Here is a 25680-nt window from a genome sequence, read left to right on the forward strand (position 1 = left end):
CTGAATGAAGCCTAGCCAACTGTAACAAGCCTATGTTTTAATGACAGCAGGTCCAGCATTATGCAAATGAGCGTGGGTAGTGCAGCGGCAGCGCGAGGCAGATTAGAGCTGTGCCTGGGATCAGTGAGCACACGCGCTCTGTCCCCCCTCCCTCTCAGAGCAACTAGTGCCTCTGTCTCCTCTCCTTTCTCCGCTTTTCACTAGTTTTTCCCTCATTCTGTTGTTCCCATCCGCGGATGATTCGTGTGTTTCTCTTTGAAGAAGCAGCTCTGATTTTCCTTTGTGTACATTTTTTTTTTTAAATCGCGCATTCGCACGGACTCGCGCTGCGCGCACACCGCTCCGGTTAAACCAGCGCCGTTTCCTCTTTTCTAGTTAAACGGAAATAAGAATAAAGAAAATGCATCTTTACAATTTCATCGGTATTTCCCCATGTAAGCACACACATTCCCCCCGTATGTTAGTATTTGGTGTATAGCAGTTAGAACGAGCGCTGGTTTGAGGTTTAGAGAGACCGGGCTGTAAGTAGGTCGGGCTGGGTTTAAGCGGCTTTAGCCTGCGTCAGCCTAAGCTGGGAGGAATTCACCCAAAGCCCTCCGCGGTAGGCGGGGGCCTAAACGAGGCTGGCCTAGTTAAGCCTGATTCTTATTGTTGCCCGTGTGTGTTGTGTAACACAGAGCAGAGAAGACCTCGGATGAGAGAGAGTACATGCGTTAGACAGAGACTGTGTTTGATTGAGAATTCATGAAGGGGGAGAAAGAAGAGGGACAAGGAAGAGAGTGAGTGAGAGTTAAACCAGTATTAGCCTGAGCCTCATCACAGAACAGAAAGAAAAGGAAGGTAGAGAACCAGACCAAATCTCAAAAGAAGGAGAGGAAAAGAAGCAAGATATTGTGTTGAGTTAGTGCTGGTGTCTAGGCCTGGCTCGGTCCAGTCTGGTTCCCTGGGCTATGTTCTAAGATGGCGTCTGGGTCCGTCTACATGTCGTCCAGTATGGTGGGTAAGGCTCGCTCCTCCAACTTCACCCTGTCTGAGAAACTGGACCTGCTGAAGCTGGTCCGCCCACACATTCGCATCCTGGAGGAGCACACCAACAAGCACGCTGTCATCGTGGACAAGAACAAGTGCTGGGACACAGTGTCTGAGCAGTACAACGTCCTGGGGGGGGACAGGCCCCCCCGCACTGCCCAGGGCCTACGCACCCTCTACAAGAGGCTGAAGGAGTCGGCCAAACAAGAAGTGATGCAACGGAGACACGCCCAGCCAGAGTACAGAGGAAGTATATCTGAACCAACCAGGAGAGTGATGGAGATGATACCTCACCTTTTCCATCACGGAGCTATCCACCATGATAAAGACCCAGCGACGATGCACAGGTGACACACACACACACACAGGCTGCTCTGTAGAGCTTTACGAGAGGGGAGTGGCTGCTCTACTAGTAATTAGAGGAGAGGGGAGGGGCTGCTCTGTAGAGCTCTAGTAATTAGAGGAGAGGGGCTGCTCTGTAGAGCTCTACTAGTAATTAGAGGAGAGGGGCTGCTCTGTAGAGCTCTACTAGTAATTAGAGGAGAGGGGGAAGGGCTGCTCTGTAGAGCTCTACTAGTAATTAGAGGAGAGGGGAGGGGCTGCTCTGTAGAGCTCTACTAGTAATTAGAGGAGCGGGGCTGCTCTGTAGAGCTCTACTAGTAATTAGAGGAGAGGGGCTGCTCTGTAGAGCTCTACTAGTAATTAGAGGAGAGGGGCTGCTCTGTAGAGCTCTACTAGTAATTAGAGGAGAGGGGCTGCTCTGTAGAGCTCTACTAGTAATTTGAGGAGCGGGGCTGCTCTGTAGTGCTCTACTAGTAATTAGAGGAGTGGGGCTGCTCTGTAGAGCTCTACTAGTAATTAGAGGAGAGGGGAGGGGCTGCTCTGTAGAGCTCTACTAGTAATTAGAGGAGAGGGGCTGGTCTGTGGAGCTCTACTAGTAATTAGAGGAGAGGGGCTGGTCTGTAGAGCGCTACTAGTAATTAGAGGAGAGGGGAGGGGCTGCTCTGTAGAGCTCTACTAGTAATTAGAGGAGAGGGGCTGCTCTGTAGAGCTCTACTAGTAATTAGAGGAGAGGGGAGGGGCTGCTCTGTAGAGCTCTACTAGTAATTGGAGGAGAGGGGCTGCTCTGTAGAGCTCTACTAGTAATTAGAGGAGAGGGGCTTCTCTGTAGAGCTCTACTAGTAATTAGAGGAGCGGGGCTGCTCTGTAGAGCACTACTAGTAATTAGAGGAGAGGGGCTGGTCTGTAGAGCTCTACTAGTAATTAGAGGAGAGGGGCTGGTCTGTAGAGCTCTACTAGTAATTAGAGGAGAGGGGCTTCTCTGTAGAGCTCTACTAGTAATTAGAGGAGAGAGGGCTTCTCTGTAGAGCTCTACTAGTAATTAGAGGAGAGGGGCTGCTCTGTAGAGCTGTACTAGTAATTAGAGGAGAGGGGAGGGGCTGCTCTGTAGAACTGAACACAGAGCTAACCTCAATCAGTTTACACATGCACACACTCCTCATGCTCACACTCTTGACCTCAGAACAGCCTCAATTCGTCAGGGCATGGACTCTACAAGGTGTTCCACAGGGATTATGGACCGTAGTTGTGTCTGGTTGACTGGATGTCCTTTGGGTGGTGGACCATTATTGACACACACGGGAAACTGTTGAGCGTGAAATACCCAGCAGCATTGCAGTTCTTGACACCTACAGGTGCACCTGGCACCTACCACCATACCCCGTTCAAAGGTTCTTACATTTTATGTCTTGCCCATTCATCCTCTGAATGGCACACATTCTCAATTGTCTCAAGGCTTTAAAATCCTTCTTTAACCTGTCTCCTCCCTTTCATCTACACTGATTTCAGGTGGATTTAAAAAATGTCATCAATAAGGGATCATAGTTTTCACCTGGATTCACCTGGTTAGTCTGTCATGGAAAGAGCATTTGTTCTTAATGTTTTGTATACTCAGTGTATAGTTTATTATTATATGATAGTTCCAGCTTTAACTGAGACAACAAGCACAATATGAGTTTACAGCACCTTACACGTCATGTTTACAGCACCTTACACGTCATGTTTACAGCACCTTACACGTCACGTTTACAGCACCTTACACGTCACGTTTACAGCACCTTACACGTCACGTTTACAGCACCTTACACGTCATGTTTACAGCACCTTACACGTCACGTTTACAGCACCTTACACGTCACGTTTACAGCACCTTACACGTCACGTTTACAGCACCTTACACGTCACGTTTACAGCACCTTACATGTCACGTTTACAGCACCTTACACGTCACGTTTACAGCACCTTACACGTCACGTTTACAGCACCTTACACGTCACGTTTACAGCACCTTACACGTCATGTTTACAGCACCTTACACGTCATGTTTACAGCACCTTACACGTCATGTTTACAGCACCTTACACATCATGTTTACAGCACCTTACACGTCATGTTTACAGCACCTTACACGTCATGTTTACAGCACCTTACACGTCACGTTTACAGCACCTTACACGTCACGTTTACAGCACCTTACACGTCACGTTTACAGCACCTTACACGTCATGTTTACAGCACCTTACATGTCACGTTTACAGCACCTTACACGTCATGTTTACAGCACCTTACACGTCATGTTTACAGCACCTTACACGTCACGTTTACAGCACCTTACACGTCACGTTTACAGCACCTTACACGTCATGTTTACAGCACCTTACACGTCATGTTTACAGCACCTTACATGCCACGTTTACACACACGTCACCCCATTCACTCTGTCCAGTTCGAAATATATTTGAGTTGTGGAGACGAGTCTATCAAACCCGCTTTTCAAGAGGCAGAAAGTCAACAATCTGGTCAATTCACATTTTAAACGTAGGAGAGGTATTAGCCCACAGTAGGAGAATGCATTCTTTAGCAAAGTATGAGATGGTCATGAAAAGGGTTTTAGAAGAATGTTTTTGACCGTCCCGAAGACCGGTTGTGTTTCTACACACCTGGTCTTCTACACCTGCATTGCTTGCTGTTTGGGGTTTTAGGCTGGGTTTCTGTACAGCACTTTGAGATATCAGCTGATGTAAGAAGGGCTTTATAAATACATTTGATTGATTGAATACTCTCAATTCCCCCACCTAGTGCCACTTATGCATGTATGGCTGTAGTAATAAAGCTGTATTCTTTTCCATATTGTCTCTGTAGGATGATGTATAATAATGATACAGTAATAAAGCTGTATTATACTGTTAATCTGCAGGGTGATGTATAATAACGATACAGCAATAAAGCTGTATTATACTGTATATCTGCAGGGTGATGTATAATGATACAGCAATAAAGCTGTATTATACTGTATATCTGCAGGATGATGTATAATGATACAGTAATAAAGCTGTATTATACTGTTTATCTGCAGGATGATGTATAAGCATGACTCTCCCATGGAGCAACCTGGCAGCAGCTCTTCCCTCCCAGACTACCCATCAAACCCCGTCACCCACCACCTGGACCAGGATGTGGTCAGGCTGGACCAGGATGTGGTCAGGCTGGACCAGGATGTGGTCAGGCTGGACCAGGATGTGGACGTGAAGCCTCCGCCAGACCTGACCATCCTCTCCACGCGTGTGGGGGTGGTGCTAGGAGAGGGGGCGGAGGAGGAAGATGAGGAGTTGGGCAGTGTCCATGGTTATGACGGCTCCCTCTCTCCCTGCCCATCCTCCGTCGTCCTGCCCCTCTCCACCTCACCCGTTCCACTGCAACGTGACCTTTACCCTCATGACCACTACCCCCGCCGTGACCCTGACAGGCTCCGTCCCCTTCAGCTGGCCAAGGAGGAGCACGAGCAGGTCATGACCAATCACAGAAAGATGGGTGTATACCTGGAGGAGAAGAGGGAGGGGCTAAAGAGGAAGCAGGAATTGGAGGAGGAGCTTCTGAGAGCAAAAATCAAAGTAGAGAAACTGAGGGCAGCCAGGCTGAGGCATGGACTTCCACTGCCCCTATAACTAACACACCCATGGCCTGACTGGACTGACCATGTGGAACTCAGGAGGATGCTCTGAATTGTTTGTATTTCTGTGTTGAATGTTTAGCGTGTGGAAGAGGGGTTTGGTCTGAGAAATAATGTTTGTGTGATGAACAGTGAGTTTGAGGGAGGATTTAAAGGTCCAATGCAGCCTTCTCTATCTCAATATGAAATTATTTCTGGGTAACAAACAACCTTACTGTGATTGTTTTCCATTAAAATGGTCAAAAAGAAACAAATAGATTCTTTGCAAAGTTCAATTTCTCAAGAATTTTGCTAGGATTGTCTGCGAGTCGTCTGAGTGGGGAGGGGAAAACTGAAAACAAATGGTTATTGGCAGAACAGTTTGGAACTCTCTTTCTTATTGGTCTATTGTCTATTAACACATTTATGGTGATGTCACCAGGCAGGCCAAAACTCCATCCCACCAAAACAGGCTGAATTTCAGCCGATCTTTTCAAACATCTCTTACGCTGGACACCTACTAATTAAATTGTACTATTGTTTCTACATTGTAGAGTATTAGTGAAGACATCAAAACTATGAAATAACACATATTTGAATAAAATAAAATAAAAACACATTGCACCAAATTTTTTTCAACAAATCTAAATATATTTTATATTCTTCGAAGTAGCCACCCTTTTGTCTTGATGACAGCTTTGCATTATCTTGGCATTATCTCAACCAGCTTCATGAGGAATGCTTTTCCAACAGTCTTGAAGGAGTTCCCACAAATGCTGACCACTTGTTGGCTGCTTTTCCTCCACTCTGCAGTCCAACTCATCCCAAACCATCTCAATTGGGTTGAGGTCGGGTGATTGTCAGCTGATGCTGCACCATCACACTCCTTCTTGGTCAAATAGCCCTTACACAGCCTGGAGGTGTGTTTTAGGTCATTGTCCTGTTGAAATACTAATGATAGTCCCACTAAGCGCAAACCAGATGGGATGGCGTATCGCTGCAGAATGCTGTGGTAACCATGCTTGTGAAGTGTGCCTTGAATTCTAAATAAATCACAGATAGTGTCATGAGCAAAGCACCATCACACCTCCTCCTCCATGCTTCACAGTGGGAACCATACATGCGGAGATCATCCGTTCACCTACTCTGCGTCTCACAAAGACATGGCGGTTGGAACCAAAAATCTCACATTTGGAATCAGACCAAAGGACATATTTCCACCTGTCTGATGTTCATTGCTCGTGTTTCTTGGCCCCAAAAAGTATCTTCTTATTGGTGTCCTTTAGTAGTGGTTTCTTTGCAGCAATTGGACCAGGAAGGCCTGATTCAGTCTCCTCTGAACAGTTGATGTTGAGATGTCTGTTACTTGAACTCTGAAGCATTTATTTGGGTTGCAATTTCTGAGGCTGGTAACTCTAACTTCTCCTCTGCAGCCGAGGTAACTCTGGGTCTTCCTTTCCTGTGGCGGTCCTCATGAGAGCCAGTTTCATCATAGCGCTTGATGGTTTTTGCGACTGCACTTGAAGAAACTTTAAAAGTTCTTAATGTTCCCTATTAACTGACCTTCATGTCTTAAAGTAATGATGGACTGTCGTTTCTCTTTGCTTATTTGAGCTGTTCTTGCCATAATATGGACTTGGTCTTTTACCAAATAGGGCTATCTTCTGTATACCACCCCTACCTTGTCACAGCACAACTGATTGGCTCAAACGCAATAAGAAGGAAATAAATGTTAATGGAAATGCTTTCCAGGTGACTACCTCATGAAGCTGGTTGAGAGAATGCCAAGTGTGTGTGAAGCTGTCATCAAGGCAAAGGGTGGCTCCTTTTGAAGAATCGAAAATATATTTTGATTTGTTTAACACTTTTTTGGTTACTACATGATTCCATATGTGTTATTTCATAGTTTTGATGTCTTCGCTATTATTCTACAATGTAGAAAATAGTAAAAATAAAGAAAAACCATTGAATGAGTAGGTGTGTCCAAACTTTTGACTGGTACTGTATATAAAACACAGGAAAATATAGTTTTTGACTGCACTGGGCCTTTTGAACAGTGTATTTGCGTAAGGAAGTGTGTTTTGAGTGAGGATTAAAAACGGTGTGTTTGCATGTGAAACGGTGTGTGTGGTGACTACTGTTGAGATATGAATGGAGCTAAATACAATACAGATCTCTGCTTTTGTCAGACGAGAGGCGCTACAATCACTGGTTTTAAAACTGGTACTATTTTGACTGGTTTCATTTGGTTCAAAACCCTGTGTTGCTTTACCATCCCATTAGGAGGGAAGATGATAGATGATGAGGAGGGGTTTAGATGGGGGTGTTGCTGTTACAGTGGTGTGATGTTCTGTGTTTGTTGTTCACATCTTCTGTGATTTCATTGTTTTCTATTAAAATAGTTTTTCTAAATTGGTTTTGTGCTTTATCATCTCTTCCTCTTCCTCTTCCCTTCTCCAACCTCCCCTTCTCTATCCCTCTCTCTTCCCCTCTTCTTTAGCCCCTCGCCCCCATATATCTCTCCTCACCTCTCCTCTTCGGTCTGGACTCAATATGAGGTTATCTTCACTGTAAGCCTGCTTCCTGTAAGAGAGAATGTGTAATTCAGATCCTGCCTGCAGGTAACTTTTACACTTCACTAGTGAAGAAGTGAGGTAAAGCACGGATGCAGTGATGCTTAACAACTACAGTGACTATACAGTCCTAATATGGTCATTTTAGAGGAAACTGGATTAAACGTTTCTCGTTAAGGCAAGGGAGACCCTCTATAGAGAGAAATATAGTGAAATGGCTTGGACAGCCTCTTGCTGCCCAGGGCTGATGTCTCATCCTGGGCATGGCACTGTAGGAAAGTCCCAGGCTGCAAGTAGAGTGGAGGCCACAGTGAAGTAGCAACCTCTGCTGGTGAACATGTGAACTGCCACTCAGCAGATCTTGCATAAAACCTTAGTGAATCATCATTTGAGATTTGTGTACACACGCAATTCACACTTTTCTAAATTGTATGTTGCTGCTGTCAATAACAGAATTGAAAACAAATGTATTTTAAAGAGCAATTCAAAGTCTTGGTTCAGAATGTAGTATTTTATTATTAGGAGCCCCGTTAGCTACTGCTGAAACAGCAGCTACTCTTCCTGGTGTCCACACAAAACATGACATAATACAGAACATTAATGGACAGAACTACATACATTTAAAATAGGAATTCACGCTTTCATACCTTCCTGCTTTAGCTTATATAAAAGACCAATCAGTATCTTGTACTGAAAAAGAGTTGAGCTTCTTGTCTCCACTGCTGTTTGTTCCAGTATATTTAGAGTTTGCAGGCTGCTGTTTGTTCCAGTATATTTAGAGTTTGCAGGCTGCTGTTTGTTCCAGTATATTTAGAGTTTGCAGGCTGCTGTTTGTTCCAGTATATTTAGAGTTTGCAGGCTGCTGTTTGTGTGAGCATTAATGTGTGTGTTAATGCTCTGATTATTAGTGTTGATGTTTTTTGGGTTTCAGATTTCAGATGTTCCCCACAGAGTCCAGCAGGAGGGTGTGGTCCACGTGTGGTCAGGGCAGGGTCCGGTAGCGGTGCTGGTTCTGATGGGCCGCGGTACTTCAGTGTGATGTGGTGTAAAGCCAGTGGGAGGAAACACAAAAGCTGGCAGGGAGACGCTGTCCTGGTGACACGAGGGCGTACCGCCACGCTTAAAGACATGGAGGGCAAAGACATCGGCAAGGGTGAGTGTGTGCGCATTTTAGGTTTCCCCAAACACAGATTAAACATAATCCTTGACTAAAAATCATGCTCAATGGAGAATTCTGATTTGAAAGTGGTTTTAGTCCAGAACTAGGGCTAATCTGTGGCCAGGAGACCGGCCCTGAGAGGGTTATTCTCCTAGTGCATTGGAGAGTGATTCAGATTGTGTGTGTAGGTAGTGGCTATAAGGTATCAGAGCTGGCATCGCTGGGTGAAGGAGAGACCTTGATGATAGGAGCTAAACAGGTGGAGGTGATGGGACTCATATCAGAGCTGGACTACAATAAGGGCCGCTGTTTCCTTGACGTCCATGTGGAGAAGGAGGAGCCTAAGATATCAGCTCCTCCCCCCACACGACGCCCAGCTTCCAAACCATTCTGCCGTCCGACGCTATTGGGCGGAGAGACTGATAGGGGAGTAGCCAAGCCTCAGGAGGAGGGGCCCTGTAAACCACGCCATGACCCTCTAGCACCAGGTAAATACACAGACATACAGAACACACTCTCATCACACACACACATGAAGTTACACATTCTCACACACTTCAAACACTCCACACTCATCATCTCTCTAATGGTGTGTGTAGGAGCCATTGTCATGCCCCGGCCCTCAACCAATCACCAGTGGCCGTATAACAAGGCAGGCCTCCCACTGGTGGACGTGGTGGTTGACCCCTACTTGACCGCTCACCTCCGACCCCACAAGCGAGACGGCTTGCTGTTCCTCTACGAGTGTGTCATGGGGATGAGGTAATAGGAGATGTGTGTCTGTTCATGATGAATCCTCTGATCACTCCAAAATGTAATGTTGTGTTCCACAAGGCTCTGCTGGGGCTGCTATTTATTTACTTTGATTGATTATGTGTGTGTGTGTGTCAGGGCTACATGTAGGTACGGTGCTATCCTGGCAGATGAGATGGGCCTGGGTAAGACTCTCCAGAGCGTGGCTTTGACGTGGACGCTGCTAAAGCAGGGCCCATACGGCGGGAAGCCGGTTGCTAAGCTTGTGCTGGTGGTTGCCCCCGGCAGCCTGGTGCAGAACTGGGAGGCGGAGTTTAAGAAGTGGCTCGGCCGTGAGAGGATCAGCGTCTACACTGTTAACCAGGTAGGGGTGTGTTTGATCAGTGTCTACACTGTTAACCAGGTAGGGTGTGTTTGATCAGCGTCTACACTGTTAACCAGGTAGGGTGTGTTTGATCAGCGTCTACACTGTTAACCAGGTAGGGTGTGTTTGATCAGCGTCTACACTGTTAACCAGGTAGGGTGTGTTTGATCAGCGTCTACACTGTTAACCAGGTAGGGTGTGTTTGATCAGCGTCTACACTGTTAACCAGGTAGGGTGTGTTTGATCAGCGTCTACACTGTTAACCAGGTAGGGTATGTTTGATCAGCGTCTACACTGTTAACCAGGTAGGGTGTGTTTGATCAGCGTCTACACTGTTAACCAGGTAGGGGTGTGTTTGATCAGCGGCTACACTGTTAACCAGGTAGGGTGTGTTTGATCAGCGTCTGTTAACCAGGTAGGGTGTGTTTGATCGGTGTCTACACTGTTAACCAGGTAGGGTGTGTTTGATCAGCGTCTGTTAACCAGGTAGGGGTGTGTTTGATCAGCGTCTACACTGTTAACCAGGTAGGGGTGTGTTTGATCAGCGTCTACACTGTTAACCAGGTAGGGTGTGTTTGATCAGCGTCTGTTAACCAGGTAGGGTGTGTTTGATCAGTGTCTACACTGTTAACCAGGTAGGGTGTGTTTGATCAGCGTCTGTTAACCAGGTAGGGGTGTGTTTGATCAGCGTCTACACTGTTAACCAGGTAGGGGTGTGTTTGATCAGCGTCTGTTAACCAGGTAGGGGTGTGTTTGATCAGTGTCTACACTGTTAACCAGGTAGGGTGTGTTTGATCAGCGTCTACACTGTTAACCAGGTAGGGTGTGTTTGATCAGCGTCTACACTGTTAACCAGGTAGGGTATGTTTGATCAGCGTCTACACTGTTAACCAGGTAGGGTGTGTTTGATCAGCGTCTACACTGTTAACCAGGTAGGGGTGTGTTTGATCAGCGTCTGTTAACCAGGTAGGGGTGTGTTTGATCAGCGTCTACACTGTTAACCAGGTAGGGTATGTTTGATCAGCGTCTACACTGTTAACCAGGTAGGGTGTGTTTGATCAGCGTCTACACTGTTAACCAGGTAGGGGTGTGTTTGATCAGCGTCTGTTAACCAGGTAGGGGTGTGTTTGATCAGTGTCTACACTGTTAACCAGGTAGGGTGTGTTTGATCAGCGTCTACACTGTTAACCAGGTAGGGTGTGTTTGATCAGCGTCTACACTGTTAACCAGGTAGGGTATGTTTGATCAGCGTCTACACTGTTAACCAGGTAGGGTGTGTTTGATCAGCGTCTACACTGTTAACCAGGTAGGGGTGTGTTTGATCAGCGGCTACACTGTTAACCAGGTAGGGTGTGTTTGATCAGCGTCTGTTAACCAGGTAGGGTGTGTTTGATCGGTGTCTACACTGTTAACCAGGTAGGGTGTGTTTGATCAGCGTCTGTTAACCAGGTAGGGGTGTGTTTGATCAGCGTCTACACTGTTAACCAGGTAGGGGTGTGTTTGATCAGCGTCTACACTGTTAACCAGGTAGGGTGTGTTTGATCAGCGTCTGTTAACCAGGTAGGGTGTGTTTGATCAGTGTCTACACTGTTAACCAGGTAGGGTGTGTTTGATCAGCGTCTGTTAACCAGGTAGGGGTGTGTTTGATCAGCGTCTACACTGTTAACCAGGTAGGGGTGTGTTTGATCAGCGTCTGTTAACCAGGTAGGGGTGTGTTTGATCAGTGTCTACACTGTTAACCAGGTAGGGTGTGTTTGATCAGCGGCTACACTGTTAACCAGGTAGGGTGTGTTTGATCAGCGTCTACACTGTTAACCAAGTAGGGGTGTGTTTGATCAGCGGCTGTTAACCAGGTAGGGTGTGTTTGGTCAGCGTCTGTTAACCAGGTAGGGTGTGTTTGATCAGCATCTACACTGTTAACCAGGTAGGGGTGTGTTTGATCAGCGTCTGTTAACCAGGTAGGGGTGTGTTTGATCAGCATCTACACTGTTAACCAGGTAGGGGTGTGTTTGATCAGCGTCTGTTAACCAGGTAGGGTGTGTTTTATCAGTGTTTGTTAACCAGGTAGGGGTGTGTTTGATCAGCATCTACTCTGTTAACCAGGTAGGGGTGTGTTTGATCAGCGTCTGTTAACCAGGTAGGGTGTGTTTGGTCAGCGTCTGTTAACCAGGTAGGGTGTGTTTGGTCAGCGTCTGTTAACCAGGTAGGGGTGTGTTTGATCAGCGTCTACACTGTTAACCAGGTAGGGGTGTGTTTGATCAGCGTCTACACTGTTAACCAGGTAGGGTGTGTTTGATCAGCGTCTGTTAACCAGGTAGGGTGTGTTTGATCAGCATCTACACTGTTAACCAGGTAGGGGTGTGTTTGATCAGCGTCTGTTAACCAGGTAGGGGTGTGTTTGATCAGCGTCTACACTGTTAACCAGGTAGCGGTGTGTTTGATCAGCGTCTGTTAACCAGGTAGGGGTGTGTTTGATCAGTGTCTACACTGTTAACCAGGTAGGGTGTGTTTGATCAGCGTCTACACTGTTAACCAGGTAGGGTGTGTTTGATCAGCGTCTACACTGTTAACCAGGTAGGGTATGTTTGATCAGCGTCTACACTGTTAACCAGGTAGGGTGTGTTTGATCAGCGTCTACACTGTTAACCAGGTAGGGGTGTGTTTGATCAGCGGCTACACTGTTAACCAGGTAGGGTGTGTTTGATCAGCGGCTACACTGTTAACCAGGTAGGGTGTGTTTGATCAGCGTCTACACTGTTAACCAAGTAGGGGTGTGTTTGATCAGCGGCTGTTAACCAGGTAGGGTGTGTTTGGTCAGCGTCTGTTAACCAGGTAGGGTGTGTTTGATCAGCATCTACACTGTTAACCAGGTAGGGGTGTGTTTGATCAGCGTCTGTTAACCAGGTAGGGGTGTGTTTGATCAGCATCTACACTGTTAACCAGGTAGGGGTGTGTTTGATCAGCGTCTGTTAACCAGGTAGGGTGTGTTTTATCAGCGTCTGTTAACCAGGTAGGGTGTGTTTGATCAGCATCTACACTGTTAACCAGGTAGGGGTGTGTTTGATCAGCGTCTGTTAACCAGGTAGGGGTGTGTTTGATCAGCATCTACTCTGTTAACCAGGTAGGGGTGTGTTTGATCAGCGTCTGTTAACCAGGTAGGGTGTGTTTGGTCAGCGTCTGTTAACCAGGTAGGGTGTGTTTGGTCAGCGTCTGTTAACCAGGTAGGGGTGTGTTTGATCAGCATCTACACTGTTAACCAGGTAGGGGTGTGTTTGATCAGGGTCTGTTAACCAGGTAGGGGTGTGTTTGATCAGCGTCTACACTGTTAACCAGGTAGCGGTGTGTTTGATCAGCGTCTGTTAACCAGGTAGGGGTGTGTTTGATCAGCGTCTACACTGTTAACCAGGTAGCGGTGTGTTTGATCAGCGTCTGTTAACCAGGTAGGGGTGTGTTTGATCAGTGTCTACACTGTTAACCAGGTAGGGTGTGTTTGATCAGCGGCTACACTGTTAACCAGGTAGGGTGTGTTTGATCAGCGTCTACACTGTTAACCAAGTAGGGGTGTGTTTGATCAGCGGCTGTTAACCAGGTAGGGTGTGTTTGGTCAGCGTCTGTTAACCAGGTAGGGTGTGTTTGATCAGCATCTACACTGTTAACCAGGTAGGGGTGTGTTTGATCAGCGTCTGTTAACCAGGTAGGGGTGTGTTTGATCAGCATCTACACTGTTAACCAGGTAGGGGTGTGTTTGATCAGCGTCTGTTAACCAGGTAGGGTGTGTTTTATCAGTGTTTGTTAACCAGGTAGGGGTGTGTTTGATCAGCATCTACTCTGTTAACCAGGTAGGGGTGTGTTTGATCAGCGTCTGTTAACCAGGTAGGGTGTGTTTGGTCAGCGTCTGTTAACCAGGTAGGGTGTGTTTGGTCAGCGTCTGTTAACCAGGTAGGGGTGTGTTTGATCAGCGTCTACACTGTTAACCAGGTAGGGGTGTGTTTGATCAGCGTCTACACTGTTAACCAGGTAGGGTGTGTTTGATCAGCGTCTGTTAACCAGGTAGGGTGTGTTTGATCAGCATCTACACTGTTAACCAGGTAGGGGTGTGTTTGATCAGCGTCTGTTAACCAGGTAGGGGTGTGTTTGATCAGCGTCTACACTGTTAACCAGGTAGCGGTGTGTTTGATCAGCGTCTGTTAACCAGGTAGGGGTGTGTTTGATCAGTGTCTACACTGTTAACCAGGTAGGGTGTGTTTGATCAGCGTCTACACTGTTAACCAGGTAGGGTGTGTTTGATCAGCGTCTACACTGTTAACCAGGTAGGGTATGTTTGATCAGCGTCTACACTGTTAACCAGGTAGGGTGTGTTTGATCAGCGTCTACACTGTTAACCAGGTAGGGGTGTGTTTGATCAGCGGCTACACTGTTAACCAGGTAGGGTGTGTTTGATCAGCGGCTACACTGTTAACCAGGTAGGGTGTGTTTGATCAGCGTCTACACTGTTAACCAAGTAGGGGTGTGTTTGATCAGCGGCTGTTAACCAGGTAGGGTGTGTTTGGTCAGCGTCTGTTAACCAGGTAGGGGTGTGTTTGATCAGCATCTACACTGTTAACCAGGTAGGGGTGTGTTTGATCAGCGTCTGTTAACCAGGTAGGGGTGTGTTTGATCAGCATCTACACTGTTAACCAGGTAGGGGTGTGTTTGATCAGCGTCTGTTAACCAGGTAGGGTGTGTTTTATCAGTGTTTGTTAACCAGGTAGGGGTGTGTTTGATCAGCATCTACTCTGTTAACCAGGTAGGGGTGTGTTTGATCAGCGTCTGTTAACCAGGTAGGGTGTGTTTGGTCAGCGTCTGTTAACCAGGTAGGGTGTGTTTGGTCAGCGTCTGTTAACCAGGTAGGGGTGTGTTTGATCAGCATCTACACTGTTAACCAGGTAGGGGTGTGTTTGATCAGGGTCTGTTAACCAGGTAGGGGTGTGTTTGATCAGCGTCTACACTGTTAACCAGGTAGCGGTGTGTTTGATCAGCGTCTGTTAACCAGGTAGGGGTGTGTTTGATCAGCATCTACACTGTTAACCAGGTAGGGTGTGTTTGATCAGCGTCTGTTAACCAGGTAGGGTGTGTTTGATCAGCGTCTACACTGTTAACCAGGTAGGGTGTGTTTGATCAGCGTCTACACTGTTAACCAGGTAGGGTATGTTTGATCAGCGTCTACACTGTTAACCAGGTAGGGTGTGTTTGATCAGCGTCTACACTGTTAACCAGGTAGGGGTGTGTTTGATCAGCGGCTACACTGTTAACCAGGTAGGGTGTGTTTGATCAGCGGCTACACTGTTAACCAGGTAGGGTGTGTTTGATCAGCGTCTACACTGTTAACCAAGTAGGGGTGTGTTTGATCAGCGGCTGTTAACCAGGTAGGGTGTGTTTGGTCAGCGTCTGTTAACCAGGTAGGGGTGTGTTTGATCAGCATCTACTCTGTTAACCAGGTAGGGGTGTGTTTGATCAGCGTCTGTTAACCAGGTAGGGTGTGTTTGGTCAGCGTCTGTTAACCAGGTAGGGTGTGTTTGGTCAGCGTCTGTTAACCAGGTAGGGGTGTGTTTGATCAGCATCTACACTGTTAACCAGGTAGGGGTGTGTTTGATCAGCGTCTGTTAACCAGGTAGGGGTGTGTTTGATCAGCGTCTACACTGTTAACCAGGTAGCGGTGTGTTTGATCAGCGTCTGTTAACCAGGTAGGGCTGTGTTTGATCAGTGTCTACACTGTTAACCAGGTAGGGTGTGTTTGATCAGCGTCTACACTGTTAACCAGGTAGGGTGTGTTTGATCAGCGTCTACACTGTTAACCAGGTAGGGTATGTTTGATCAGCGTCTACACTGTTAACCAGGTAGGGTGTGTTTGATCAGCGTCTACACTGTTAACCAGGTAGGGGTGTGTTTGATCAGCGGCTACACTGTTAACCAGGTAGGGTGTGTTTGATCAGCGTCTGTTAACCAGGTAGGGTGTGTTTGATCGGTGTCTACACTGTTAACCAGGTAGGGTGTGTTTGATCAGCGTCTGTTAACCAGGTAGGGGTGTGTTTGATCAGCGTCTACACTGTTAACCAGGTAGGGGTGTGTTTGATCAGCGTCTACACTGTTAACCAGGTAGGGTGTGTTTGATCAGCGTCTGTTAACCAGGTAGGGTGTGTTTGATCAGCGGCTACACTGTTAACCAGGTAGGGTGTGTTTGATCAGCGTCTACACTGTTAACCAAGTAGGGGTGTGTTTGATCAGCGTCTGTTAACCAGGTAGGGTGTGTTTGGTCAGCGTCTGTTAACCAGGTAGGGTGTGTTTGATCAGCATCTACACTGTTAACCAGGTAGGGGTGTGTTTGATCAGCGTCTGTTAACCAGGTAGGGGTGTGTTTGATCAGCATCTACACTGTTAACCAGGTAGGGGTGTGTTTGATCAGCGTCTGTTAACCAGGTAGGGTGTGTTTTATCAGTGTCTGTTAACCAGGTAGGGTGTGTTTGATCAGCGTCTGTTAACCAGGTAGGGTGTGTTTGATCAGCGTGTGTTTGGTCAGCGTCTGTTAACCAGGTAGGGGTGTGTTTGATCAGCGTGTGTTTGGTCAGCGTCTGTTAACCAGGTAGGGTGTGTTTGGTCAGCGTCTGTTAACCAGGTAGGGGTGTGTTTGATCAGCATCTACACTGTTAACCAGGTAGGGGTGTGTTTGATCAGCGTCTGTTAACCAGGTAGGGTGTGTTTGATCAGCATCTACACTGTTAACCAGGTAGGGGTGTGTTTGATCAGCGTCTGTTAACCAGGTAGGGTGTGTTTGATCAGCGTCTGTTAACCAGGTAGGGTGTGTTTGATCAGCGTCTACACTGTTAACCAGGTAGGGTGTGTTTGATCAGCGTCTGTTAACCAGGTAGGGGTGTGTTTGATCAGCGTCTGTTAACCATGTAGGGGTGTGTTTGATCAGCGTCTGTTAACCAGGTAGGGGTGTGTTTGATCAGCGTCTGTTAACCAGGTAGGGGTGTGTTTGATTAGCGTCTACACTGTTAACCAGGTAGGGTGTGTTTGATCAGCGTCTGTTAACCAGGTAGGGTGTGTTTGATCAGCGTCTGTTAACCAGGTAGGGTGTGTTTGATCAGCGTCTACACTGTTAACCAGGTAGGGGTGTGTTTGATCAGCGTCTGTTAACCAGGTAGGGTGTGTTTGATTAGCGTCTACACTGTTAACCAGGTAGGGTGTGTTTGATCAGCGTCTGTTAACCAGGTAGGGTGTGTTTGATCAGCGTCTGTTAACCATGTAGGGGTGTGTTTGATCAGCGTCTGTTAACCAGGTAGGGGTGTGTTTGATCAGCGTCTACACTGTTAACCAGGTAGGGTGTGTTTGGAGGAAGAGGGGGATGTGTTTCCCTGAATTGCTGTTTCTGATCCATATGGTGATGTGTGTGTTCCGTGTTGTGTTGTCATTAGGACCACAGGGTGGAGCTGTTTGCAGCGTCTCCTCTCCACAGTGTATTGGTGATCAGCTATGAGATGCTGCTCCGCTCTCTGGAGGTGGTGAGTTGGTTCACAGCAGCTTATCTAACAGGGGGAAGTACCAGTGTTACAACACTGTTGAATTACACCTCAACTCCTAAATGACACAGATTAGGAGTACGATGGATGATACACTCATGGGACATCATAACGTTCTGTGTGTGTGTGTGTGTGTAGGTACAGAAGCTGGAGTTTGGGCTGGTGATCTGTGATGAGGGTCACAGGTTGAAGAACAGCAGCATCAAGACTTCCTCTGCCCTCAGTGGTCTCAGCTGTACACGCAGAGTTATTCTGACAGGTACACACACAGCCCTCTGTTTTATTGACCGTATACTTTCTCCTAGTGTTTTCTGATATATTGTGTGTGCTGTACTGTAGGTACTAATGTCCAGAATGACCTGCAGGAGTTCTATGCCATCATAGAGTTTGTGAACCCGGGCATTCTGGGGTCGTCTGCTGCCTACAGGAAGGTGTATGAGGAGCCAATCCTCCGCTCCCGACAGCCCATCTGCACTGAGGTACATTACCCATCTACACTCTCTATCTCTATACCTCTACACTATCTCTCTATTGTACGCTCACAACAGCCCTCCTGCACTGAGGTACATTACCCATCTACACTCTCTATCTCTATACCTCTACACTATCTCTCTATTGTACGCTCCCGACAGCCCTCCTGCACTGAGGTATATTACCCATCTACACTCTCTATCTCTATACCTCTACACTATCTCTCTATTGTACGCTCCCGACAGCCCTCCTGCACTGAGGTATATTACCCATCTACACTCTCTATCTCTATACCTCTACACTATCTCTCTATTGTACGCTCACAACAGCCCTCCTGCACTGAGGTATATTACCCATCTACACTCTCTATCTCTATACCTCTACACTATCTCTCTATTGTACGCTCCCGACAGCCCTCCTGCACTGAGGTATATTACCCATCTACACTCTCTATCTCTATACCTCTACACTATCTCTCTATTGTACGCTCCCGACAGCCCTCCTGCACTGAGGTATATTACCCATCTACACTCTCTATCTCTATACCTCTACACTATCTCTATTGTACGCTCCCGACAGCCCTCCTGCACTGAGGTACTGTCCCCATCTCTTTCCCTCCCTTCATTCCTTCTCTATATCTCTCCCTGTAGGAGGAGAGAGTTTTGGGGGAGGAGCGAGCGGCTGAGCTCTCTCGTCTGACTGGTCTGTTTATTCTGAGGCGGACCCAAGAGATCATTAACCGCTACCTGCCGCCTCGTCTTGATTGGACAGTGTTCTGTAGCCCCTCCCCCTTGCAGCAGGAACTGTACCAGGCTCTCCTCTCGCACCGTGTCATCCGAGCCTGTCTACTGGGGTCGACACAGACACAGACTCACACACACCTCGCCTGCATCACCAGCCTGAAAAAGCTCTGCAACCACCCAGGACTGCTCTACTCCGCTGTACAGGTATGAGACACAAAGACATGATGAAGATGATGACAACAATGATGATGGTGATGATTGTGTGTTCCAGGAGCGTTCTGATGGCGGCTCAGCAGAGGGTTCTCTGTATGAAGGGCTAAGAGGTGTCTTTCCAGAGTCTTACTCTTCTGGGGGCTTCAGTACAGCTGACTCAGGGAAACTACTGGTCCTGTCTGACCTACTGACCACTATTCGCCACCTCAGCCCTACTGACAGGTCTGTGCGTGTGTCTGTGTGTACGTGTTTGTATGAAGTTCGTCAAGGGATTCGGCCACACTGGCATTGGTTTGTTGACACCATACGGATCCTATTACATTACTAGATGGGCTGTCATAAACCCTCAAAGTTCCAGAATGGGGTGAAATGGCAGCCATATTGGCCAAGGAGAAATCCAAACCTGTCTAATTGGAATGAATGGCAGTAGAGGCAGAATCCAGATGTTTCTTATAGAGGAAAAAAAAGCAAAGCATGTGATATCAGAAATTGTGTAATAGAATTACTTTCAACCTAAAATATTGTCATATAATTATAAATACAATTTATATGGATTTTATACACATTTTCTGTATAAATAGCCTTTGAAATATATGTAAACAGACCATAAATGTCAACATTTTAGTTTTCTTGGAAAGCTGTGAGTTATATGACACAATATCAGTACTTGTTGCATTTACAACTTGTCTCAGTCCCATCATCAACTGATTGACTGTGTTGTTTCAATGGAATGTTGGCATATTGGCAGTTAATTAGAAACATTTATAGAATCATTCCTCTAAAACTGGCTGGCTAACAAACACAGTGCAGATAAATTCTTAAAATGCATTACTTTATACAATATCTTATCACAACATCTTATCACAGAACTCCCTGACCAACATGGCTGACCTTTAGACCATCATAAGAAGGTTCATGTCCATTCTAATTCTATGGTTGACGCACTCATTGTCACGTCCTGACCATAGTAAGAGGTTATTTTCTATGGTAGAGTAGGTCAGGGCGTGACATGGGGTGTTTTGTGTTTTTCTATGTTTTCTATTTCTATGTTTAAGTTCTAGTTTTTCTATTTCTATGTTGTTGTTTTTTGGGTTGATCTCCAATTGGAGGCAGCTGGTCCTCGTTGTCTCTGATTGGAGATCATATTTAATTAGGGGTTTTTCTTCCTGGGTTTTTGTGGGTTATTATATTTTGAGTAGTGTTTGTTTCTCTCTGCGTCACGGTTTGTTGTTTTGTCAAATTCAGTTATTTATGTTTTGCAAAGTTTCATGGATTTAATAAAATGTGGAACTACAACCACGCTGCACTTTGGTCCGATCCTTTCGACAGCCGTGACACTCATACTCTGGCACATAACCGTGAGATGATCTTGATCGTGTGTATGTGTGTGTGTGTGTGTGTGTGTGTACAGGGTGGTGTTGGTGTCCAACTACACTCAGACATTAGACCTACTCCAGGACCTGTGTGTCCACCTGGACTACACCTACTGTCACCTGGACGGCAACACCCCCACCATCCAGAGGCAGCGATTGGTGGACAACTTCAACAGCCCTCACTCCGCCCACTTCCTCTTCCTCCTGAGTTCTAAAGCCGGAGGGGTGGGGCTTAACCTGATCAGCGCCTCCCACCTGGTCCTATACGACATCGACTGCCAACGATATACAGGTACACACACACACACACACACACACACACACACACACACACCACCACCATTAGTGTATGTTTCGTTCACATCTGAAACACACATGTACACATTACTGGTCGGTCAGTACCTGCTATGCTCTTGGAGGAGTGATGATGAGGAAGAGGCCTTCCTCCTGATGTGATAGTTGGGCTGATGTGTGTGTGTCTGTCCCCCTCCAGGCAATGGCACGAGTGTGGAGAGACGGACAGAAGAAGACTGTTCACATCTACCGCCTGCTCACTGCAGGTACCATAGAGGAGCGTATCTTCCAGAGGCAGGTGTCCAAACAGGGGCTTTCTGGGACAGTGGTGGACTTGGGGAAAGGGGCGGAGCACACCAGCTTCTCCTCCAATGAGCTGCGAGATCTCTTCAGCCTGACGGACGCTACACTGCAGCTGCAGTATGGACGGATCAGCCCCAGGTAATATATATATATATATATATATATATATACACTGCTCAAAAAAATAAAGGAAACACTTAAACAACACAATGTAACTCCAAGTCAATCACACTTCTGTGAAATCAAACTGTCCACTTAGGAAGCAACACTGATTGACAATAAATTTTACATGCTGTTGTGCAAATGGAATAGACAACAGGTGGAAATTATAGGCAATTAGCAAGACACCCCCAATAAAGGAGTGGTTCTGCAGGTGGGGACCACAGACCACTTCTCAGTTCCTATGATTCCTGGCTGATGTTTTGGTCACTTTTGAATGCTGGCGGTGCTTTCACTCTAGTGGTATCATGAGACGGAGTCTACAACCCACACAAGTGGCTCAGGTAGTGCAGCTCATCCAGGATGGCACATCAATGCGAGCTGTGGCAAGAAGGTTTGCTGTGTCTGTCAGCGTAGTGTCCAGAGCATGGAGGCTCTACCAGGAGACAGGCCAGTACATCAGGAGACGTGGAGGAGGCCGTAAGAGGGCAACAACCCAGCAGCAGGACCGCTACCTCCGCCTTTGTGCAAGGAGGAGCAGGAGGAGCACTGCCAGAGCCCTGCAAAATGACCTCCAGCAGGCCACAAATGTGCATGTGTCTGCTCAAACGGTCAGAAACAGACTCCATGAGGGTGGTATGAGGGTCCGACGTCCACAGGTGGGGGTTGTGCTTACAGCCCAACACCGTGCAGGACGTTTGGCATTTGCCAGAGAACACCAAGATTGGCAAATTTGCCACTGGTGCCCTGTACTCTTCACAGATGAAAGCAGGTTCACACTGAGCACGTGACAGACGTGACAGAGTCTGGAGACGCCGTGGAGAACGTTCTGCTGCCTGCAACATCCTCCAGCATGACCGGTTTGGTGGTGGGTCAGTCATGGTGTGGGGTGGCATTTCTTTGGGGGGCCGCACAGCCCTCCATGTGCTCGCCAGAGGTAGCCTGACTGCCATTAGGTACCGAGATGAGATCCTCAGACCCCTTGTGAGACCTTATGCTGGTGCAGTTGGCCCTGGGTTCCTCCTAATGCAAGACAATGCTAGACCTCACGTGGCTGGAGTATGTCAGCAGTTCCTGCAAGAGGAAGGCATTGATGCTATGGACTGGCCCGCCCGTTCCCCAGACCTGAATCCAATTGAGCACATCTGGGACATCATGTCTCGCTCCATCCACCAACGCCACGTTGCACCACAGACTGTCCAGGAGTTGGCGGATGTTTTAGTCCAGGTCTGGGAGGAGATCCCTCAGGAGACCATCCGCCACCTCATCAGGAGCATGCCCAGGCGTTGTAGGGAGGTCATACAGGCACGTGGAGGCCACACACACTACTGAGCATCATTTTGACTTGTTTTAAGGACATTACATCAAAATTGGATCCGCCTGTAGTGTGGTTTTCCGCTTTAATTTTGAGTGTGACTCCAAATCCAGACCTCCATGGGTTGATAAATTGGATTTCCATTGATTATTTTTGTGTGATTTTGTTGTCAGCACATTCAACTATGTAAAGAAAAAAGTATTTAATAAGATTATTTCATTCATTCAGATCTAGGATGTGTTATTTTAGTGTTCCCTTAATTTTTTTGAGCAGTGTATATAGATATATATATATATATATATATAGATAGATAGATAGATAGATAGATATAAAATTACACCCGTTGTCTGCTTGTGTTTTTATTTAGTGTGTTTCTTGTGTGTATTATAGAAGAAGGCGAGGATGAGGCGCCTGCGTCTGATAGGCCGTGTCAGCTGGGTCGTCAAGGTGACCGTGGTGGGGCGGGGCAGAAGCATCTGAGCATGTCAGAGCTGATGCAGTGGAGACACTTTGCAGGGGACACACACACCTTCAGAGATGCTTACCTGGACCACGCACGAAACCACATCTCCTTCACCTTCCAGTCCACCATCTCACACAGCACTCAGTAACACACACACACACATACACACACACACACACACACACACACACACACACACACACACACACACACACACAGGCTTTCCACAAATGTCCTCATGCAGAGACCAAAGAAGTGTCCCTTTCTGAGAAACATTGGACTATGTTATTCTTTCTTTATATTCTCTACTGTTTTTACAGTTTGATAGAAGAGAAAGTGTAAATTATCGAATAAACTGCTAAGTTATATTGCGTATTCCATCTGTCTTTTTTTCTGTTTCAGAAATAACAACATGAATCAAACACTGCAGATGAATCAAACACTGCCGATGAATCATACACTGCAGATGAATCATACACTGCAGATGAATCATACACTGCAGATCAAATCAAATGTTACTTGTGAAATGTACCGAATACAACAGGTGTAGACCTGACCGTGAAATGCTTACTTACATGAATCAAACACTGCAAATTAATCAAATCAAATTGTACACATGTTATTGCAGGTGTAGTGAAATGCTTGTGATCCTAGCTCCAACAGTGCAGTAGTATCTAAACACTGCAAATGTATCAAACACTGCAAATGAATTAAATGAATTAAAACCTGTGTTTGACTTATAGGGATGGAGAGGTGGAAATTACTTCTGGAATGAGAGGCATTCAGCTGTGTGAGTGTGTCCATGTCAACTGTTTCATTCTTGGCAAAGTGTGTGTTTCCACTGTCTTCAACTGTTTCATAAAGGTATATATTATCTGAGTTATAGTCCAGGACCACACACACAGCAAGGCTGGCATGAAGGGCATGTGTAGACAAACCACCACCCTGGGAGAGCCAGACTCAGTACTGTAGTTACTACTGGTAGAGATGGAGAGCCTCAGTACTGTAGTTACTACTGGTAGAGATGGAGAACCTCAGTAATGTAGTTACTACTGGTAGAGATGGAGAACCTCAGTAATGTAGTTACTACTGGTAGAGATGGAGAACCTCAGTACTGTAGTTACTACTGGTAGAGATGGAGAACCTCAGTAATGTAGTTACTACTGGTAGAGATGGAGAGCCTCAGTGCTGTAGTTACTACTGGTAGAGATGGAGAGCCTCAGTACTGTAGTTACTACTGGTAGAGATGGAGAGTCTCAGTGCTGTAGTTACTACTGGTAGAGATGGAGAGCCACAGTACTGTAGTTACTACTGGTAGAGATGGAGCCTCAGTACTGTAGTTACTACTGGTAGAGATGGAGCCTCAGTACTGTAGTTACTACTGGTAGAGATGGAGAACCTCAGTTCTGTAGTTACTACTGGTAGAGATGGAGCCTCAGTACTGTAGTTACTACTGGTGGAGATGGAGCCTCAGTACTGTAGTTACTACTGGTAGAGATGGAGCCTCAGTACTGTAGTTACTACTGGTAGAGATGGAGCCTCAGTACTGTAGTTACTACTGGTAGAGATGGAGAACCTCAGTTCTGTAGTTACTACTGGTAGAGATGGAGCCTCAGTACTGTAGTTACTACTGGTAGAGATGGAGCCTCAGTACTGTAGTTACTACTGGTAGAGATGGAGAACCTCAGTTCTGTAGTTACTACTGGTAGAGATGGAGCCTCAGTACTGTAGTTACTACTGGTAGAGATAGAGAGCCTCAGTACTGTAGTTACTACTGGTAGAGATGGAGCCTCAGTTCTGTAGTTACTACTGGTAGAGATGGAGCCTCAGTACTGTAGTTACTACTGGTAGAGATGGAGCCTCAGTACTGTAGTTACTACTGGTGGAGATGGAGCCTCAGTACTGTAGTTACTACTGGTAGAGATGGAGAGCCTCAGTACTGTAGTTACTACTGGTAGAGATGGAGCCTCAGTACTGTAGTTACTACTGGTAGAGATGGAGAGCCTCAGTACTGTAGTTACTACTGGTAGAGATGGAGAACCTCAGTAATGTAGTTACTACTGGTAGAGATGGAGAGCCTCAGTGCTGTAGTTACTACTGGTAGAGATGGAGAGCCTCAGTACTGTAGTTACTACTGGTAGAGATGGAGAGTCTCAGTGCTGTAGTTACTACTGGTAGAGATGGAGAGCCACAGTACTGTAGTTACTACTGGTAGAGATGGAGCCTCAGTACTGTAGTTACTACTGGTAGAGATGGAGCCTCAGTACTGTAGTTACTACTGGTAGAGATGGAGAACCTCAGTTCTGTAGTTACTACTGGTAGAGATGGAGCCTCAGTACTGTAGTTACTACTGGTGGAGATGGAGCCTCAGTACTGTAGTTACTACTGGTAGAGATGGAGCCTCAGTACTGTAGTTACTACTGGTAGAGATGGAGCCTCAGTACTGTAGTTACTACTGGTAGAGATGGAGAACCTCAGTTCTGTAGTTACTACTGGTAGAGATGGAGCCTCAGTACTGTAGTTACTACTGGTAGAGATAGAGAGCCTCAGTACTGTAGTTACTACTGGTAGAGATGGAGCCTCAGTTCTGTAGTTACTACTAGTAGAGATGGAGCCTCAGTACTGTAGTTACTACTGGTAGAGATGGAGAGCCTCAGTACTGTAGTTACTACTGGTAGAGATGGAGCCTCAGTACTGTAGTTACTACTGGTGGAGATGGAGCCTCAGTACTGTAGTTACTACTGGTAGAGATGGAGAGCCTCAGTACTGTAGTTACTACTGGTAGAGATGGAGCCTCAGTACTGTAGTTACTACTGGTAGAGATGGAGAGCCTCAGTACTGTAGTTACAGCTGGTAGAGATGGAGCCTCAGTACTGTAGTTACTACTGGTGGAGATGGAGCCTCAGTACTGTAGTTACTAC

The 25680-nt window shown here is 46.6% G+C and overlaps 2 protein-coding genes across 2 annotated transcripts; both read left to right on the top strand.

Annotated features, from left to right (window-relative positions):
• The first annotated feature begins 452 nt into the window (after window positions 1-452).
• On the top strand, window positions 453-5636 carry LOC115187654 (fibrinogen silencer-binding protein). The gene is made up of 2 exons (XM_029746626.1): window positions 453-1376; window positions 4445-5636. Exons 1-2 carry the CDS (start codon window positions 961-963, stop codon window positions 5031-5033), a joined length of 1005 nt encoding a protein of 334 aa, XP_029602486.1. The 5' UTR covers window positions 453-960; the 3' UTR covers window positions 5034-5636.
• A 2168-nt stretch (window positions 5637-7804) lies between these two features.
• Window positions 7805-23127, top strand: LOC115165957 (DNA repair and recombination protein RAD54B-like). Its single transcript, XM_029719505.1, is given in 14 exon segments — window positions 7805-7883; window positions 8522-8743; window positions 8938-9237; window positions 9349-9511; window positions 9641-9866; window positions 17321-17407; window positions 17564-17684; window positions 17765-17904; window positions 18547-18843; window positions 18911-19074; window positions 20264-20500; window positions 20502-20517; window positions 20719-20960; window positions 22687-23127. Coding segments are annotated over 14 exon segments (2310 nt in total). The 3' UTR covers window positions 22703-23127.
• The last annotated feature ends 2553 nt before the right edge of the window (window positions 23128-25680 follow it).

Source organism: Salmo trutta, chromosome 3, assembly GCF_901001165.1.
Source record: "Salmo trutta chromosome 3, fSalTru1.1, whole genome shotgun sequence".
NCBI lineage: Eukaryota > Metazoa > Chordata > Actinopteri > Salmoniformes > Salmonidae > Salmo > Salmo trutta.